General features: G+C 37.0%; 2 protein-coding genes across 3 annotated transcripts; one reads left to right on the top strand and one right to left on the bottom strand.

The window, feature by feature from the left end:
- Positions 1-582: 582 nt before the first annotated feature.
- LOC107042009 (transcription initiation factor TFIID subunit 1) lies at positions 583-7,772 on the top strand. Of its 2 annotated transcripts, none has more exons than XM_015262858.2 (2): positions 583-4,904; positions 5,929-7,772. In XM_015262858.2, exons 1-2 carry the CDS (start codon positions 828-830, stop codon positions 7,621-7,623), a joined length of 5,772 nt encoding a protein of 1,923 aa, XP_015118344.1. In that variant the 5' UTR covers positions 583-827; the 3' UTR covers positions 7,624-7,772. The 2 variants fall into 2 exon arrangements, with proteins under 2 accessions (XP_015118344.1, XP_015118343.1); XM_015262857.2 differs by having other exon boundaries at positions 5,926-7,772.
- Positions 7,773-8,123: 351 nt separating this feature from the next.
- LOC107042002 (odorant receptor 22c) lies at positions 8,124-20,157 on the bottom strand. The gene is made up of 8 exons (XM_015262850.2): positions 19,909-20,157; positions 12,380-12,573; positions 12,069-12,288; positions 9,829-9,941; positions 9,161-9,260; positions 8,471-8,581; positions 8,236-8,391; positions 8,124-8,177 (listed from the first exon to the last, which is right to left on the bottom strand). Exons 1-8 carry the CDS (start codon positions 20,140-20,142, stop codon positions 8,124-8,126), a joined length of 1,182 nt encoding a protein of 393 aa, XP_015118336.2. The 5' UTR covers positions 20,143-20,157.
- Between the last annotated feature and the right edge of the window lie 273 nt (positions 20,158-20,430).

The following is a 20,430-nucleotide window of genomic DNA, read 5'->3' as shown; positions in this document are numbered from 1 at the left end:
AAAAATTTTATGCGTCATATTTTTAATTTTTTTATGTGTGAAGTTTATTGTTATACCAAAACATATCTAAATTGCCTAATTGTTGATCATGAGAAAAAAAAAATATTATTTCTAAATCTTGCTTCTCAGATTTTCATACGTAAATTCTAAACTCTACAAAATTCATGAAAATTCTTCGGTTTCCCAAGTAATTCGAGAAAAATCTTTGCAGATCTACGGTTATCGGGAAAACTGTGAAATTTTCCGAAGAATTCAAGAAATTTTTTCAGTTTTCTAGGAAATCAGTTCATAACCCTTCCCTCATTTTTCAACAATTACAGATTTTAATCAGATTATTTTAAAAAGTAAAAAAAAAGAAGTAATCGAAGATTAAAAATGATTCATTGGTGTTTCACTCTTCATTCTCTTAATTCTCTTCAAGTCATTATCAATATTTATAAAACATCTATGAGTATATGAAGTTTAATAAATACGATTTTTTCATTTTCATTACAAACAGATGAGCGCGCGCAAATGTATCGTACATATATATATATCGCCGACGTATCGGACGAAAAGCCAAAGATGGCTGCCGTAGCATGTTCGTGTTGACAGTTCGTGTTTGATTTATGATAATAAAAGAGGCTTTTGTGTTGGAATTTGTTTGTAAATATAGTGGATAACATGATCAATGCACCCCTCCATTATTCGCTCACAATCGGACGATAAATTAAACTCCTAAAGTATAACATATTCTCAAAAAGTATAGATACATTATTTCTAAGTTCTATCCGGGCGATTGATGCAACAATGAACAAATAAACGAATCTCGACAAAAAACCACACGAATGATGAGTGATTTGAATAGAGCCTGCGAGGCGGGCATAAATGTAGCCGGGTTTCTCGTTGATAATATCGATGAAAATGGTCAGTTGCAGGATAACATTCTTGATAATGATGCTAGGCAGCAATTGGCATCTCTCGGTCGTCTGGATCCCAGTTCATTCTTAGATAAAAAAAACAGTCACGATTCAAATGATGAAGAGCAAATTGAAAACGAAGGAATAAATTGCCAATTCGAGAATGGAAATTACAAAGACGACATTGATTACCAAGACAAATCTGCAACATCTGATGATTTTTTGGAGATCAACGAATTGGCGGAGGACATAACCGAGGGGAATGTTGGAATGTGGGAGACAGAAAAAGGTGCCGTCGATTACAATGTAGACAATGAGGAGATTGTGAACAAATCGGGTGAACAACTGATGCTACCGCCTCCAAAACCCGAAGGAGAGTCCTCGATCCCTGGAGAAGCTGAGAGTGCCCGACAGAGGAGGCTAGAAACTCCTCTAGCCCCACTATTACCCTCGAAATACGCCGGCATCGAGGTAACAGAAATATTCCCCGACTTTCGGCCCAACGGAGTCCTTAGATTCTCACGGTTATTTAGTTCTGATAAACCCGGTGGGTCTTCACAGTTTTGGCGAGGAGTTCGAAGAAGAAGAAAGAAGAGAAAGCATCGGGATACACGTAACGCAGGCTCTGATTCTGACCAGGATTATAGGAAACTTAAATTTGATGGTTGGAAGATGAATTATGGCGAAGAGCCTCCATCAGAGCTCATCGCCTCTGACGATGAGGTAAAGCTGCTGATGCCCATGGAGGATGAAGAGAAAGGAGCAAAGGCTGGTGAGTCTGGGGCAAATGGGGACATGGAGAATGCTGCTCACTGGCGTTTTGGACCTGCACAATTATGGTACGATATGTTGGAAGTACCAGAGACTGGTGAGGGGTTCAATTATGGTTTTAAAATAGGTGAGAAGAAAGATGGCCAAACGCATGGAACAGAGGAAGCACAAGATGAAGAGGAAGAATTAGCTGACGATGCTTTTTTAATGATGTCTCAATTGCACTGGGAAGATGACGTCATTTGGAATGGTGACAAGATGAAGCACAAAGTAATGCAGAGGCTGAACAGCAAGAAAAATTTTGCTGGATGGGTGCCTTTCAGTGGCTGCAAAACTGTCGAGGCGTTCAGTCAGCGAGGTACTTCAGTTCCAGTGGCATCATTTAGACAGAACAATACAGCTCAGGGGCAATGTCATCAACAGCAGCAGGGAGAGGACATCTACGATGACACTTGGTACTCGATATTCCCAGTTGAGAATGAAGAGCTTGTTTATGGACTGTGGGAGGAAGAGGTCATCTGGGATGCTGAGAATATGAAGAAAATACCAAAACCAAAGATTCTTACCCTGGATCCCAACGACGACAACATTGTTTTGGGAATTCCTGATGACGTCGATCGTACTCTACTTTATAAGGAGAATGGACCCACGCCGAAGGTGAAGGTGATTCCCCAACCTCACGTGAAGAAGAGTAAACTACTCCTGGGAAAAGCCGGACTTATCAACATTCTCGAAGAAGACGGACCTCCACCTCTACCTCAATCTCCACATCATGATCCATTCAATATCTCCAACGATATTTACTACATGCCAAGATTTTCACAATCACATCTGAGGCCCAACCTTATTCAACACAGCACACCTGTTGTGGAGCTCAGAGCTCCATTTGTGCAGACCCACATGGGGCCCTTGCGTCTGAGGAACTTCCACAGGCCGCCAATAAAGCAGTTCAGTCATGGCCCTCTAGCCCATCCTGGTCCGCATGCTGTTCTGCCTCTATCTGAGCACATAAAGAAGAAAGCCAAGCAAAGAGAACAGGAAAGAATAGCCTCAGGAGGTGGCGACGTCTTCTTTATGAGAACCCCCGAGGACTTGAGTGGTAAAGATAGCAATCTCATACTGGTTGAATTTTCTGAAGAGCATCCACCATTGATAAATCAGGTTGGCATGTGTTCTAAAGTGAAAAATTACTACAAACGGAAAGCCGGCAAGGATCCAGGCCCCCAAAAGTACAAGTATGGAGAGACAGCTTATGCTCACACGAGTCCATTCCTCGGTGTCCTCACACCAGGCGAGAGCATTCAGGCGATCGAAAATAACATGTACCGAGCTCCAATTTACGAGCACAACATTCCTGAGACAGATTTCTTAGTGATTCGAACTCGGCAGCGGTATTTTATCAGGGAAATTAATGCATTATTTGTTGCAGGTCAAGAGTGTCCACTTTACGAAGTTCCTGAGCCCAATTCAAAGAGAGCTACTAATTTTGTTCGAGATTTTCTTCAAGTATTCATCTACAGACTTTTCTGGAAGTCTAGAGACACCCCGAGAAGAATAAAAATGGACGACATTAAGAAGACATTTCCCTCTCAGGGTGAATGCTACATAAGAAAGCAACTTAATTCATGTGCGTATTTTAAGAGAACAGGGATGGATTCCAATTGGTGGGTGATAAAGCCGGATTTTCGTCTCCCCAGTGAAGAGGAAATTTGTAGGATGATTTCGCCAGAGGAGTGTTGTGCCTATTTCAGTATGCTTGCTGCTGAGCAACGTTTGAAAGACGCTGGTTACGGTGAAAAATTCCTCTTCGCTCCACACGACGATGATGATGAAGAACTGCAGCTGAAAATGGATGACGAGGTCAAAGTAGCTCCTTGGAATACAACACGTGCATACATTCAAGCAATGAAGGGAAAGTGTTTACTGCAGTTGACGGGCCCTGCAGATCCCACGGGATGCGGCGAAGGATTCTCCTATATCAGCGTGCCCAATAAACCAACAGTCAGTAAAGAAGGACCAGAGGCTCAGCCGAAGCAAAATGTCGGTGGTACTGATGCTGATTTGAGAAGATTACCTCTGAAGGCAGCAAAAGCGATTCTTCGGAAGTATGGATTACCTGACGAAGAAATTAAAAAATTGTCACGTTGGGAGGTGATTGATGTTGTACGAACTTTGTCAACTGAGAAAGCAAAAGCTGGTGAAGAAGCAATGACTAAGTTCTCGAGAAGAAATAAGTTCTCCATTGCAGCGCATCAAGAGAGATATAAAGAAGAATGTCAAAGAATCTTCCAGCTCCAGAATCTAGTTCTCTCATCTGCTGAAGTACTCAGCACTGACGAGGAAGAGAGCTCAGATGAAGACAGTTCAGACATCGAAGAAATGGGTAAAAATATCGAGAACCTGTTATCCAACAAGAAGACAAGCTCGCAGCTTTCATTGGAAAGAGAAGAACGACAGAGAGAGGAGTTGAGGAAAATTTTGATGGATGAAACCCAAGAACTGGAAGGTAAGAAGCAAAAAGACAAGAAGAGAGGTGACGAAGAGGACAGCAGGAAGCCAGGTCAGGGCTTCAATACTCAACCAGGTCGAGTCTTAAAGATTTATCGTACATTCCGAGATGACGACGGGAAGGAATATACTCGGGTAGAAACAGTACGAAACGCTGCAGTCATTGATACATACATAAGAATTAGAAATTCCAAGAATGAAACCTTCATCAAACAGTTTGCAACGCTCAACGACGAACAAACGGAACAGATGAAAAGAGAGAAGAGGAGGCTACAAGAGCAACTGAGACGAATTAAGAGGGTTGAGGAACGTAACAAATCGCGTGGTGGTAGCACGTCTGCCACCAGTGTTCCTTCTACTCCCAGCATGCTCGATCGTAGCAATATCAACACCCCAACTACCACATCCACCAGTATCCTTCCATTCAATAATATTCCATCCAGTTCTGTAGCCTCTAAACATCCTATACCAGAAATACCTCCAACGAAGTCTCGAAGGCCTAAACTAAAAGCAGATTCGAAATTGAAATGTGGTGCTTGTGGCTCTGTTGGTCACATGAGGACCAATAGGGCTTGTCCCTATTATCAAAATAGCTTGATCACTGGTCCTGACTATGCCGCCATGACTAAGAAGCGGAAGACAGAGATTGACAAGCAATGCACTGACAATCTAAATCTTGTTAATGTCGAGGATACTAAGATCACATTATCTATGAAACTCATCAAAGTAAGAGTAATAACGTATTCATTATTAATTTTTAATTTGATTTATTGCGAGTCCAGTCGTGGCGTGGAATTATTAGGGACAATTTTGTGCTATCGCCGCACAGAATTTTGAGCAAATATAATTTTTCTTTACATAGTTTTTTTTTATTTAAGGGGAGACTACTGAGTTTTAACAGTTGCGGGTTATTGGAATGAGATTTCTCATACATTGAAGATCGGTTATATATGTCTAAAAACGAATAATCAGTGCAACAAAAATAATTGTTTATTGTCCGTTTGCCTCACAGACGCATAAAATGTTGAAAATAGTCCAGGGCCTCCAATTTTTGAGCTACAGATGTTATTTCTTCAAAATTTTTGAAAAAATCAGTGCAATAAGAACTACGAGTTAGTTTTTTGAAGTCCTACTCCTACACCGCTAGTTTCGTTTTTTTTCAATAGAAAATTGCTCCGTTCATGTAGAATAGCCGAAAAAATGTTTTTGAAAGAATCGAAAATTAATTTTAAATATTTTAAGGACAATTTTTCTGCCTATTTTGCATCAGTGGCGCAAATTTTTATTTAACAAAACTAAATTAGCTGTGTAAGAGAAATTTAAAAAAAAAATCCCCTTTAGCTCAAAATTTAGAGGCCCTGGAATATTTGTAACATTTGAAGCGCCTGCGGGGCAAACGATCAATGAATAATTAATTTTTTTGCACTAATTATTCGTTTTTAGACATATTAATCGATCTTCAATGCATGAGAAATCTCACTCCAATAGCCGGCAACTTTTAAAACTCAGAGTGGTCTGCCCTTAAAAAAATTTTAAAAAAAGATTTCTTCCCTGAATTAAAATGTCGTGAAACAGCTAACAAATCACGAATATTTAATTCATTTTGGAGTTTTGACGGGCAGAGGACAATTCTCGAATGTTGAGAGGAAAGTTAATTTCCATCAATAACAATTATTTTCCTTCCAACTTCCTACCAGCAAGCAATTCTCCTGTATTACTAATAAACCTTTCCATTTCTCAATTTCAGCAGGCCGAGGAGTTAAAAAGACAAACTCTCCTCCCTAAAGAAGTAGTCAGCGCGAAGAAGCGACGAAGAGCACCAGAAGACCACTGTGACTACCTTAGGAAACATGAGAGACCCGCTAAAAGACGCAGAACTGATCCAGTTGTCGTAATGGGAACTATTCTTGAGAGCATTCTAAATGAAATGCGTGATCTCCCTGACGTTCAACCCTTCAAATTTCCAGTCAGTACAAAAGCTGTTCCAGATTACTATAAAATCATCCAATGTCCGATGGACCTTCAGACCATCAGAGAAAATCTCCGACAGAAAAAATATCAGAGCAGAGAGAACTTCCTGGCTGACGTCAATCAGATCGTTGAGAATTCAAATTTGTATAATGGATTGGAGAGCTCTCTGACAGTTGCTGCGAAGAGAATGCTCGACACGTGTGTACAAAGACTCGGAGAAAAGGAAGATAGACTGATGAAATTAGAGAAAACGATAAATCCTCTTTTAGACGATAACGACCAAGTCGCACTCACATTCATCCTCGACAATGTTGTCAACAGCAAACTTAAGCTCATGGCTGAAGCCTGGCCCTTTCTCAAACCAGTGAACAAAAAGCAGGTCGAAGATTATTACAATATAATCAAAACACCGATGGACCTTGAGACAATTTCTAAAAAAGTATGTGGACATAAATACCACAATCGTCACGAATTCATACGAGATGTTGAACAAATTCGGGATAATTGTATTCTGTACAATGGAAAAGAATCGATGTACACGATGAATGCAGAAGTATTACTCAAAATCAGCAGAGAAACACTGGATGAGTACGATAATCATCTCACTCAACTCGAACATAATATTTCTCTAATTCAACACCGTACAATGGAGCAAGCATATATGGACTCTTCCTGGCTGGGTCCTGAAGGAGAGAATGACACGATTGTTGAACCTCTCACTCAACTCGAACATAATATTTCTCTAATTCAACACCGTGCAATGGAGCAAGCATATATGGACTCTTCCTGGCTGGGTCCTGAAGGAGAGAATGACACGATTGTTGAACCTCTCACTCAACTCGAACATAATATTTCTCTAATTCAACACCGTGCAATGGAGCAAGCATATATGGACTCTTCCTGGCTGGGTCCTGAAGGAGAGAATGACACGAATGTTGAACCTGAATATTCAAGTAGCCAGATGAATATCGCAGACAATCAGTTCGGCAAGTCCAGTATAGATGACTTCAACTTTGCTGATGTTCATCCAAAGAAGAAAGATGTTCTTGAAGAGGATTTACAATTCTCTAGTGAAGATGAATTCATTGAAGTTCCATGGACTGCTGACGAGCAGAGAGAGTCTGGGGATTTGGGAGAATTAGATCTTGGTGAAATGAGGAACTGCTGGGCGGTAGCTGGTGATGATGACAGTCAGCAAGCTGTTGAAGCAATGGTGCAGTTGGGCAATGTTGGGTTATTTGGTGGAGAGCAGCAGAAAGGGAACATGGATGTTGATCCCAATTGTGATGTTTCGGACTTTTTGCTCGCTGGTTTAGTTCCCAGGGCAAAGAAGATCATCACTGATAAAGTTCACGACGATTTAATGGTCTCTGAAAGTGACGAGGAGCACGATAATACACCGGGGCAGTCCAAACCGGAGATTCAATCATTGAGTCAACTTGATGAGGAAGTGAATGGTTATCTCTGTTTTTAAGCATAAGGAACATTCAGAAAATGTAACACTACAAAAAGTTTTTTTTATATGATTTTTAATTATTACACACAAATACACCGTTATTGTTTAAAAAAGTTGAAAATCAAAGATTTCTAATCGGTCAGCTAATATAATAAGATGTACTGTAATTACGATGTTCAATAAAATGTTTGTTTTCTTTGGAAAATGGATGAAGGACTGTTCTTATGATCCTCCTTCGTTTGTAAGCGAAAAGAATTCCAAAGTCAAAAATGTACTTCAGAGTCATAGTGTATTGCGCTAAGCCTTAGCAGTGCTGGAAAGTTTGAATATAAGCATAAGCATAACATGAAATTCTCATCAAACAATTTTCGATGAACATGAAATTCTTTAGATTTCAAATATAAATTGTAATTGCATAAATTAGATGTAGATACATGAAGTCACAAAGTCGTTAGAGGTAGAACACAGATGACAAATCGACACGACTTGAAAATAGAAAATATTGAAATGATTTCCAATCAAGTATTTGCTTTCCGTAATAACATGAAGAAATTGCCTGCTGTATGCACCAACTGAAAGCAATGAGTCACAATTTTCATAGATTCTTGTTGACGATTGATAAACAATTACCTGAGTCAGTAGATGTCGATTCACTTTAAACAATCCATATTGTCCAAATTCATAATTACGTTGAGATCTCATTATTACGAGCAGTACTATATTCTTGAATTTCTTATTCTGATCCGGCCACTGACAAGTGTAGATTGTTGTGGCTATATTACTCGTCTACAGGTATTATTCAAAGCAATTCATTTATATTGTTCCTTTTCATTCTCCTTTTAATTTATGAATAAAAATTGCTCACCCATTGGGAAATATCCTCAGCAGAATTGCAGTACATAAACGGCTGCAGAATGACAGCAGCGAAGTGCATCAGAAATGTAACAGCATCTACCAGTTCTAGCGCAGATAAAGCCTATAAAGGAGAATCATAAAAATGAAGGTTCCCACACTGAGAAAAAAATTTATTCTTGCCAAATATCCATTTGCTTGAGAGAAACATTTATTTTTTCAATATCGTATTTCTCCAGTCGTGTCATTACCAGGCAATCTTTATTAGATTTCAATTATGACAATTGTATTGCTCTAGGAGATGATTATGTTAGATATGACTTGAGTGAACTCCCTTAATAATTATGAACATTAAAAAATTAATCGAAATTTTTCCCTTTAGAAAATGAGAAGTTGGGAAAAATGAATAATCATTGGAGGAGTTCATTGAAGGTCAGGTGCAACATAGTTATCCTCTAGAATAACATGATTAATTGTCATAATTGAAACCTAACCCGACTCGCCTTACAATGACTTGATTGGAGTAGTACGATTTCGAAAAAATAAATAGTTCTCTCGAGTAAATGAATATTTAGAAAAAAATTTTTTTTTTCTCAATGTACGTGTCTAATAGTATTTTTTGTCATGACGTCCGCAAGCTGGGATTCATCGACGCGCGGCTGTCATTAGAAAAAACATTTTCAACTAATTAGAATTTCTTTACCGATTCTAGGGAAATGACACAAACACATAGATTTGCACTGGTAAACAACATCATTAAAAATATGACTGGGTTGAATATTTCTTCAATTCTCCGACAATATCTGAAACATTTTAATCATTATCTCTTGTAGTTTAATGATTTATCAGAAAGAGTAGGGCAAAATGAATTGCCTTCAAATATCAGAAACTTCACATACCAAAAAAATCTAGAAAAACTGCAGCGCATCCACTGAAAAATTCTGTTAGAATGATATATTGTGTTACTAATACGTAAAGTTCCACTTTTTCGCACGCACGTATAACACATCCTATTTTTTGTGATACCTGGCGAGTTCACTGTTCGGAACGGTTGTGGGGATAATGGGGTTGTTTTTGGGCACGAGTGCGTAAAGTTCAAGAGCGTGTGTAAAGTGAATTTTACGCACAAGAATTCACTTTACGCATGCTCGTGAACTTTACGTATGCCGTGTGGGAAACAACCGCTTTACGCACACTAGACCGGTTTGAAAAGTGCACTTTTGAGGCAGGTATCATTTTAGTAGAATTTTTCAATAAAATCTGCGAAAAACTACAAGAGTTTTCTATGATTCAATTTTGATAACATTTAGAGATATTCGTTTTGCCCCATTCTCTTTTATTCTATTCCGTTCCTCCAAATTATATATTTACGAGAGTAATTCAATGTGTTGTTTTCCGATATGATCCAATTTTTTTAGTAATGACCCATCGAACTTTCCATCATTGTTGTCCAATGTTGTTTGACCGAATTTTTTACCTGCAGTCTTCGAGAGAGATAAAAATACCAGTATATTTTGCAAGAGGAAGGAACACTCAATAACTGATAAAGAAGGTGAATTTTAGAGTGGTATATCACGTTCAAAATGGAAATAATCTTTGATAACTGGATGAAAAATGAGTATAATTTCATCAAACACACCTCATTCTGAAGATCGAGAATTATGCTTCAAAATGGTCTATGAATACTCTGACTCATTTTTATTTTAAAATATCGAAAAACCCAAGTAAACGTCAATTTTGAAAAAAAAAACATGAATATCGGGTAACAATTTGAAGATCTGGATGAGACCTTCAAATTGACATATGATATATCCTCGCTGGTCAAGTCTAAAGCCTCGATAAATGGCAAAAACTGTCATTTTTGTTGTGTGCTATAACGTGCAAAGTGGAAACAATTGCTATAACTGGACGAAAATTGCATTGAATCAGAATTGCCATACACCATTTTGAAGAGCAGAAAATACATTTCAAAATGATCTATATATTCCTTCCTAATCCACTTAGGAGCATCGAAAAATCAAGGCAAAAATATTTTTTCAAGTTAAACAGGAAATTACCATTTTTACCCTAAAATTCTTATACGTCACCGAAAAATTATCAGAATTGGTCAAATCAGGTGTCATTTTGAAGCTTATTCAATAACCTTCCTAATATGTACATTATACCGTGAGTGTCCCAATTGCCGCACGGGACCCCTTTCCCGGACGCAGAGCTCTTTTAGGATAAAATTTAGCATTTATCACATATTCACAGTCATCATTTCATTTTGTTACATGCGGTTGTCCAATTATTCCCCTTCAAATCACACTATTGACGAATGTTCCACGAGTTTCATACAATTATTAGAAATTAATCTACGTAAGAGTACCCATGGCTGGTCTCTGAGCTGGTGGTTGTGTAGTACGCGAACGTTAAAAATCATCCATATTGCGTAAGGATCAAACAGCAAAATGTAAGTGAACAATTGATTTTAATAGGTTTCTAGTAGTTGAGCAACAAATTTGGAAAAAACTGAAATGAAAAAAAGAGAAAAATAATTGTTTTTTATGGAGGAAATGTTAAATCCGGCATCTCGGACGACTGAATTCGCGGTTGGAGGAGTTTCCGCACATGTGATTCCCAACCCTTAACCTCAATGTTTTTTTTTCTGCCAGTTTCGTTGCTTTCATAAAGATATATTATTTTCTGAAACTCTCGTGCATTAGATAATGAAAAAATTATGAGAATAAAAATAAAAATAACGAATATAACAAATTCATCCATTTTTTATAATCTTCTAGGCCTGGAAATACAGAAAAAAAAAGCCCGCAAATATACCAATGAGGACTTGCGGAAATCTCTGAAGACTGTCAATTCAGGAAGGACTCTGGGATAAAGAAAAAAGAACTTTTAAATAATAGTTGTGGAGACGCTAACGATTCTCACAGCCCTCCCGAAAAAATCCCTCTAAATGAACCATAAACTCAAATATTTTATTGTCTCAACGTTTTTGTTTGTTTATTATTGTGTTGATCACAGTTTATCATTGTTGAAATAGTAATAAAATTACACTTAATATACTTTTCACAACTGATTTCCTATATTTCTCTGCCTCTATTTCACTGTGTCCGAGAATCGGGCACACGATATCCGGCAACCCGGCTAGGTCAGTTTTAGTCGTCCGAGAACTCGACCATAAGAGCTATGATGGTTTTTTATGAATATTTATCGAATTCTTCGGAATTAAAGTTGAAATCGAATGTCTTTTTGTCAAGAAATGATCAAAGATGACTCATGAACCTTCAGAATTCATAATTACAAAAAAAAAACACAAATTAAACGCTATTGTCTGGTAGAATATTCTTAACCGTGCGGCAATTGGGACACTCACGGTACGTGTGGTTTATGGAAAAGAAAAAAAGACTTGAGCATAGAAACCGAAGGAAAAACCTTGGTTATGAACACGGATTGTACTATACGGAATGATCTAATTTTTTTTAGTAATGACCGATCGAACTTTTCATCATTGTTGCCCAATGTTGCTTCTTCGAATTTTTTACCTGCAGTTTTCGTGAGAGACAAGAATACAAGTATATTTTGATGCAAGAGGAAGGACCACAAAGAAAATTTACCTGCAGTAATAAAGAAAGAATTGTTGTGAACTGAAGGAAAAGAGTATCGACAGTCAGATATGAAGTTGCAATGTAGAACGCACAAGTGACTTCGAATATTGAACACATGATATAAGTTGGCATAGTATCAATGCTGAATGGATATCGTATAGGCAAAAATCTCACATTCAAATCGAAGTATGTGTCACCATCAGCAGTAACTAATTTTTTAATCATTCGCCTGTATTACAAAAACAATTTTTCAGTTCTCTACATACTTTTATATTAGGTGCGATAGAAGAATGGAGGAACATTTGAGCAATAAAAATTACACGCAGGGTACAATAAGGTACAGAGCTGCAACTGCGAAGATTAAAACAGCATAAAATATAGTGAAGAAAATACTTCTTTTGGCAGTGTCAATGATGATATCATCGACATTCTCCGCCAACTCTTTGGTCCATGAAACTTTTGTGTCTCTAAGTAATCCTTTTATTTTCTTCGATGAAGTGTACAACAATACCCCCTATGTTAAACAAAAAAAAGACGTTGAAATATTGCAAAAGCTATCAATTGATATTTTTCATACTAACAATAAATTAATTTATCTACCCAGCGAACAATTTTCACTGATGCGATCTAAAATCTTAGACAACAGCGGAAGTTTTTTTGGCAAACTATAATCATATTATTGGCTCTGAAAGTAATACCATGGAAACTCCCTAAAATTTCATGTTCGGTGGTACGGATTCCAGGAATTTACCTGGAATTTAATTTAATTTACTTTCACCCTCCCCTAATAGAGATTTTTATATAAAAAACTCAGGTAGCACGTATTATTATCAATTTTTTTATCTATGACTAATTCCATTTTGATGAAAATTTTTTGAGTGACCGTTGAAAAATCGATTTTTGGAAGAATGGCATTTTTTCGAATCTGTATGAAAATCGTATATTTCGATACGAATGAGACGGAATTTTCACACACTAAATTATTAAAATATTGTTATTTTTGCTTCTTGATGACTGTAAATTGTCTGAAAGTTGCTCTACAATGGTTACCTTTTGTACCATTTAGAGCTAAATTATCAATTCTATCAAGTACCGTAGAAAACCCTCATTTTTAGTGAACAACCAAACTCTGGTTCCAATCTTCCCATACCGCCAGTGGTCCTATTGCGCATTCCTGTCACGCAGAAGAGCCCACACACTACTTACAGACGCGGTTGTTAACGATAGGGGAAATCAACTTCCTCAACTGAGATCTTAGAAAAGCGAAATCATAGGGAGTATCCACGGTACACTAATTCATGGATACAGTATCTCTACAATAATGATCCAATCCCCCTCGAATACCGTACTGTACGAACGCACCCAAATAGAACCCATGACAGACAGACTCAAAAAATTAACATCAACTTTCGTTCTTAATGAACTGGGCCATATTCTAAACCTCTGTCACGAGCGCATTCCCAACGCTAAGATGCGATATAAGTACCCCTAGGAGCAAACCCTCATAGAGAATCTTGAAGCCATTCGCATAGAAACATATGGAAACGATGACTGGGGAGGTTTAGCATGCCTCCAATAATAAAACTTTGCATAAATAACAATAGTTCTCTACTTTCTTTCATCATTCTCATCAAGCCCTTCAAATTACTTCACTCGCATCTCATACTTTCTGATGTAAAAGAAATCCCTATTTACCTCTTATTGGATTATGTGTAGGAATACTCAATAAAAACACATTAGTTTTATTCTTCAAAGTAAAACTCTTTAATGATCGCACGCAGAAGGTATATCTTTCTCCAACGAAGTCTCTAGGACGACTAACTAAAAGTCATGAGAGTTTTCACTCTCTGGACCCATTTGACAAAAGGCCCTTGTTTCAATTTTCTTCAGCCTCTCCTTTGTGACTCACCATGAGGACTGTTTTTCTTCACGTCTCTATTTTCTAAGAAAAGCCATAAATGTCACCCTGAGTGTTTGGGTGGAAAAGAGAAAATGTTTAACTAAACTAAGAAATTAATTTTTGTATTCAGGCATGAATTCCAACACGCCCCCTCAAAAATTAATCTATTAACCTTAACTAGTTTTATCATATAAAATGTGTACATTTAAAAAAAATATTACTGGATTGAGATACACCTTCTTTATGCCTTCTGGGAATACTGTGTATAGCGCTACAAACTGATCAGGTGAAAAACCCAGGGAAAAACCTGATCGCCCTATACAAGTCATATATATCAACTTATCATCTAAATACATTGTTTTAAACTATGTCACTTTAAACATAAATTCTTCCTGAATTCCAAGAACCCTGCCGATGGGAGTGACTTCGTTAATCCATCTGCTAATTGCTTCCCTGTTGGAATATAAACCAATTTGATTACATTCTTTGCAACTTGTTCTCGAGAGAAATGATATTTTATGTCAATATGCTTGGATCTCTTGTGGCTTGACGGATTACTGGCAATACTAATACATCCGGTATTATCTTCATAAATTATAATTGGTTTATTAATTCCAATATTTATACTAATTGCAAGTGATTTGAGCCATAATGCTTCCCTCACTGCTTCGAATAAAGCCATATACTCTGCTTCAGTGGATGAAGCTGCAACAGAGGTTTGCCTTCTTGTATTCCAGCATATTGTACATTGTTCGAATAGTTTGAATAAGTATCCTGTGGTACTCTTTCTATCCGAACTATCATTTCCTCCCCAATTGGAATCAACATACCCTGTCAAAATGTCATTGTAATTACTTCTTTCATAGACCAATTGCAAATCTTTTGACCCTTTTAAATAACGCAAAACTCTCTTGAGGCATTTCCAAAGAACCTCATTATTATTATTCATGTATCGACTCAATATATTAACAACAATACTCAAATCTGGTCGAGTACAAACCATCAAGTACATTAAACATCCAATGACACTTCGACAAGGTGCATTACAATTCTCTTCAGAATTCAAACCTTCATAATCAACATTACTCTCCATAGGAGTATTCACTTGATTACAATCATGCATATTAAATTTAGTTAATATTGCTTCAATATAACTACTCTGATCAAGAGTTATTTTATCATCAGACCTTGTAATTCTAATTCCCAGAAAAAGCTTGATCTCGTTCAGATCTACCATTTTAAAACGCTCCATCAAATATCCCTTCAGACTGTTCATTGTTTCTTGCTCTTTCGTGACTAACACCAGATCATCGACATACAAGACTGCATAAATATTTCGTGTTATGTCACCTTTATCCAAAATATAAATACATTTATCAACTGGAGAATTCTGGAATCCTTTTTCAACGAGAGCTTTATCAAATTCTTCAAACCAGCACCTGGCTGCTTGCTTCAATCCATACAACGATTTATTTAATTTACAAACATAATTTTGATCATTTTCAATACCCTCGGGAACATTCATATATATTTCTTCTTTTAAATTGCCATTCAGGAATGCAGTTTTAACATCCATGTGATGAATTAATAAATTGAATTGATTAGCAAAAGCAATAATAAATCGAAAACTTGCAATTCGTGCTACTGGGGCAAATGTCTCATTATAATCGATTAAATATTTTTGACTGAATCCCTTAGCTACGAGACGAGCTTTATATTTGACGGGATTCCCATGTTCATCATGCTTGATTGCGAATACCCATTTACAACCAACAATATTTTTGTTTTCAGGTCTTGGCACTAAACTCCATGTGTTGTTTGCCAATAAGGAATTAATTTCATCCTGAATCGCGTGTTCCCATTTTTCTTTATCGTCTCTATTTTTAATTTCATGATAAAGGGTAGGGATATCATTAATGATGGATTGAGCATTCATGAAACAGTCTTCCGGTATATTCTTTTCATCATAAGAAATATGTGGCCGTTTTTTCAATCGGTCACTTCTTCTCGGTTCTGAAGTCATTCGTTTCAAATTATCTTTCTTTACCAAACTATCGAGGCTATTATCATTACTTGATTCACCTCCAATTGTCATTTCTGATTTGTCATTATTAGATTGATCATTATTTCTTACTGATTTTGAACTATTGTCAGAAAGATCAGTTTTACTGTGCTGAGACGCTTTTGTTGATTTAGAGAAACTATTAAAATCATCAATATTCACTGGAGTTTCACTTACAACTCCTTCAGGCATTCTTTCAGCCCTATTAGGCACTTTTTCAGCCTCATCAAATTCATCAATATTGCAATTATCTGATTTCTCAATATCAGATTTTGCTGGAGGTTTTATTTTAACTCCTTTCGGCATTCTTTCAGCCTCAGGGGGCACTATTTCAGCTCCACTATGCCCTATTCCAGGCCTTGACTGCAAAAATTTAGTTTCATCTACAATAACGTCTCGCACTACAGAATATTTTTCTGTTTCAACATCAAACACACGATAACCATTCGGTTCATATCCCATCAGTATTCCTTTCCACGATTTTTCATCGAATTTACCTTTACTGATTTTATCATGCACATAAACAGTGGAACCGAATATTCTCAAATATTTAATCTGTGGCTTCTTATTATGCCACATTTCAAATGGTGTTTTGTTTTCTTTTATAGCTTTCGTGGGTGTTCTATTTATCAAATACGTGGCTGTAAGAACAGCATCACCCCAAAAAATCTTTTCTAAACAAGCACCAGATATAAGTGTCCGAGCCTTCTCCGTTATTGTCCGATTCATCCTCTCGGCTACGCCATTTAATTGCGGAGTTCTCGGTACCGTTAAGTGAAAACTAATTCCTCTCTCCCGACAAAAATTTTTCATATCATTTGACAAATATTCTCTCCCATTATCGGAGTATAAATTTACTATTTTCAAATTGAAATGAGCTTCGCTTTTAGTAACAAAGTCTCGAAAAACCAAAAATAAATCTGATTTTTGTGTCATCAAATATGTAACACAATAATGCGTGTACTGATCAATAAATGTCGCGAAATAGTTTTTATTGTCAACTGTCGGAGGAGTAATCGGCCCACAAATATCTGTATGTACAATGAATAACGGTCTGTCTATATGAGACTTATCTTTAGCCTTATTGAATGGCAACCGCGCTTGTTTTCCTTTAATGCAAGGCTCACACAAATCATCATTTGGTGTGATTTGTTTAATCAACTCTATGTCATCAATCATTTCTTTGTTTTTCAATTCTAAAAATTTATTTCTACCAATATGTCCCAAGCGTTGATGCCAAACTTCATAATTAATTTTATTATTAGATGCTTGATTAGCTAACTTTACCCTTTGAGAGATAACCGCAAACTCGAGAGCGGTCAATCCATTGACGGATTGACTTTCCATGATCACTTGATCATCTTTTAAAATTCCTACCTTTTCTGGTCCAAAAATTACCGTAAATCCAGCCTTACGCATTTTCGGAACAGAGAGTAGATTGTGGGGTAAATCAGGCGAGTACAGGACATCCTTAAGTTCTCCCTGGAAACCTTTGTTGCTTGTCACCCGCAGCGTACCCCTTTTTGTTGCCGTGATGAAAACACCCTTCTTTGCAACAGTAATTTGTGTTGGGATCTCCAGGTCTTCAAAATCTGTCACCAGGTCTAAACGATTTATGATGTGGTCTGTGGCCCCAGAGTCGAGGAGAAAAACAATTTTTTTCTGTGTTTCCTCAAATGCCACATGTTCAAGAGCCATAAAAGCGAAACTCGATTTGAAGACGTTTGAAGCCGAGGGCTGCTCGACCTGCATTATTTGTGCAGTGTTTTTATTTTGCCTGTTTTTAGTGTATTCTTGTTGTCTTTTGTGATGAATACAATCTTTAATTTGATGCCCTGGCCTTCCACAATGATAACACTTGATTCCAATCGATTTATTTTGTCCTTTGAATTTATTCGGTCTTTTGGGTTTTTGTCGAAAATGCTTTTGATTTTTCTTATCACTTTCATTTCTGACACTTGCATTTTGGGCTTGAGCTTGAAGAATTTTACTACTGGTATCTCGACTTTCATTTGTTAATTTTACTTCTTGATCCAGCAGTCGTGTTTTAACAAATTCCAAGCTCAATGCATCCTCTGATAAAGTCTCTATTGCCGTAACTACACCATCGTATGCATTTGGCATTGTCAATAACAAATGTGCGATCTTGTCCATCTCTTCTAATTTAGCACCGGCTGTGATTAATTCACTAATCAAGTCATCAAAATTCACAAAATGTTTCAACAGGGTTGTCTCGCCCTCCAGTTTCAGTGCAAGTAACTTCTTTCTCAGTGCAAGTTGAGTCGCAAGGCTTTTCCTCAAATATAATTTGTCCAATTTTTCAAAAATGTCTCTTGCCTTGGTTTCATTTGTGACAAAACCCAAAAATGAATCACTTAAATAATTAACAATCACACTTGTGGCAGTACTGTCCAATTTCTTCCACTCTGCAGTTACATAATTAGGAACTGGTTCACTAATCACTTTTATTACACCGAGTTCAGTGAGTAAAGCATAAATCCTGAATCTCCAAACATTATATTTTTCACCATCGAACAACTTAATGTTTCTCCTATCGCTTTTCAACGACGTAGACATTTTAATTCACTTTTTAATAACTCAAAATAAGAAAAACTTGACCATAATAGAAAGAAATTAACTACTATAAAACGCGGAGTATCCTGGGCCCATAACCTATTGGATTATGTGTAGGAATACTCAATAAAAACACATTAGTTTTATTCTTCAAAGTAAAACTCTTTAATGATCGCACGCAGAAGGTATATCTTTCTCCAACGAAGTCTCTAGGACGACTAACTAAAAGTCATGAGAGTTTTCACTCTCTGGACCCATTTGACAAAAGGCCCTTGTTTCAATTTTCTTCAGCCTCTCCTTTGTGACTCACCATGAGGACTGTTTTTCTTCACGTCTCTATTTTCTAAGAAAAGCCATAAATATCACCCTGAGTGTTTGGGTGGAAAAGAGAAAATGTTTAACTAAACTAAGAAATTAATTTTTGTATTCAGGCATGAATTCCAACACCTCTTTTTGTATTTTGATCTCTATTACATACTGTATATTATAATAACATTCAACTAAATATCTCTGTAAATCCCAGGCTGAAGGCCTTTGGGTGATGGCCAGTCATAAACCCCTTGCGGCAAATCACGTAAAAAAATATGATGCAATATTGATACAGTGAAGTACCAAGAAGAGATGAATCGAACACAGAGTCATAGAGTATTTTGCGAGTATGCTTTAAATGAAAAAGTTCTAAAGAATTTGATTTCTCTTTGTTTCATTTTTTTTATTTGCAGTCGCATCAACAGCAAAATCACGAGTGATAGCAAACACTGCTTGTGCAAGTCTTGTAATCCATGGAGTTTCTCACAAAAATATCTATTGATGTTTTCTCTTAAGGTAAGTTGATTAAAATTGTGAATACTGAAATTTTCCATTGAGAGGGGGTATACTGCTCTCTTATTTACATGGCTCTTTTATTTCAAACAATAACTCTTCTTGTTGCATGTTAAAGCGGTCTTCACCGATTCAGAGACCTTCCACTAAATTATACACTTTCTTCAATGGCACCAGTATGCTATCAGGGAACCTCTTTTTAAGTCGCGGATGAGGTATGCGTGAAATAGATCTACAAGTTGCGGTATCATTTGTACACAAAGCCTTTCGAGTCGATCGTATCCGCAAAGCACATCAGCAATTCAAAAGTAGGTTCTCAGATACAGCTCATCGAGGCTAAATGCAAAGGTGCAATAAAAAATTGCAATGACTTACTGGTCACATTGGACTTTTGCTCAAGCACTAGTTTCAGAGATACTGGTAGAATCATTCACATGGGACTAATCGAATCATCTCTTCCTACAATTTCACAATGAATACTGAATACGTACCCCAAACCATGCTAGAACTGCCGATAGAATAATCGGCATAGTTTCCAACGCCCTGTACATATCACGATCCCATTCGTAAACGAGATTATTAATTAAACCTAATAAGAAGAGAAACGCCGCTGCAGAAGTTAAGGGAAAAATTACTCCATTTTTATTCTCCTGTGTACCCCGAAAAACAGCATGAATGTTGTTTAGTCCTAATTTTCGCAGAAAAGTATTCGATACTGCGAACATCTCATTGAAACCTATTCTTGATAGAGAATGCTTTTTATCAAAACCTAGGAGTTTCTCTCGTAGATTTTCATTTTTTCTAGAAACGTGATTTTCTAGAAGCTCCTTTCTCTGCATTTTTCAATGTATATGAATATTTTTGAAGAAGTGATGACTGCTGGAAAGCAATTCCAAAATAACGATGGATACTTTAGACACTTGTAAGCCGCTTTTCAAATTTATTCCACTATTTTGTGAGCTCAAAATCCGGTTGTCATCAACTGCTTGGTAATTATGGGTGCTATCTCCAAT

This window comes from Diachasma alloeum, unplaced genomic scaffold (assembly GCF_001412515.2).
Source record: "Diachasma alloeum isolate Michigan unplaced genomic scaffold, Dall2.0 Dall_scaffold_00401, whole genome shotgun sequence".
NCBI lineage: Eukaryota > Metazoa > Arthropoda > Insecta > Hymenoptera > Braconidae > Diachasma > Diachasma alloeum.
Note: the sequence above shows the minus strand (reverse complement) of the source record. Positions and strands in the feature narration are given on the sequence as shown.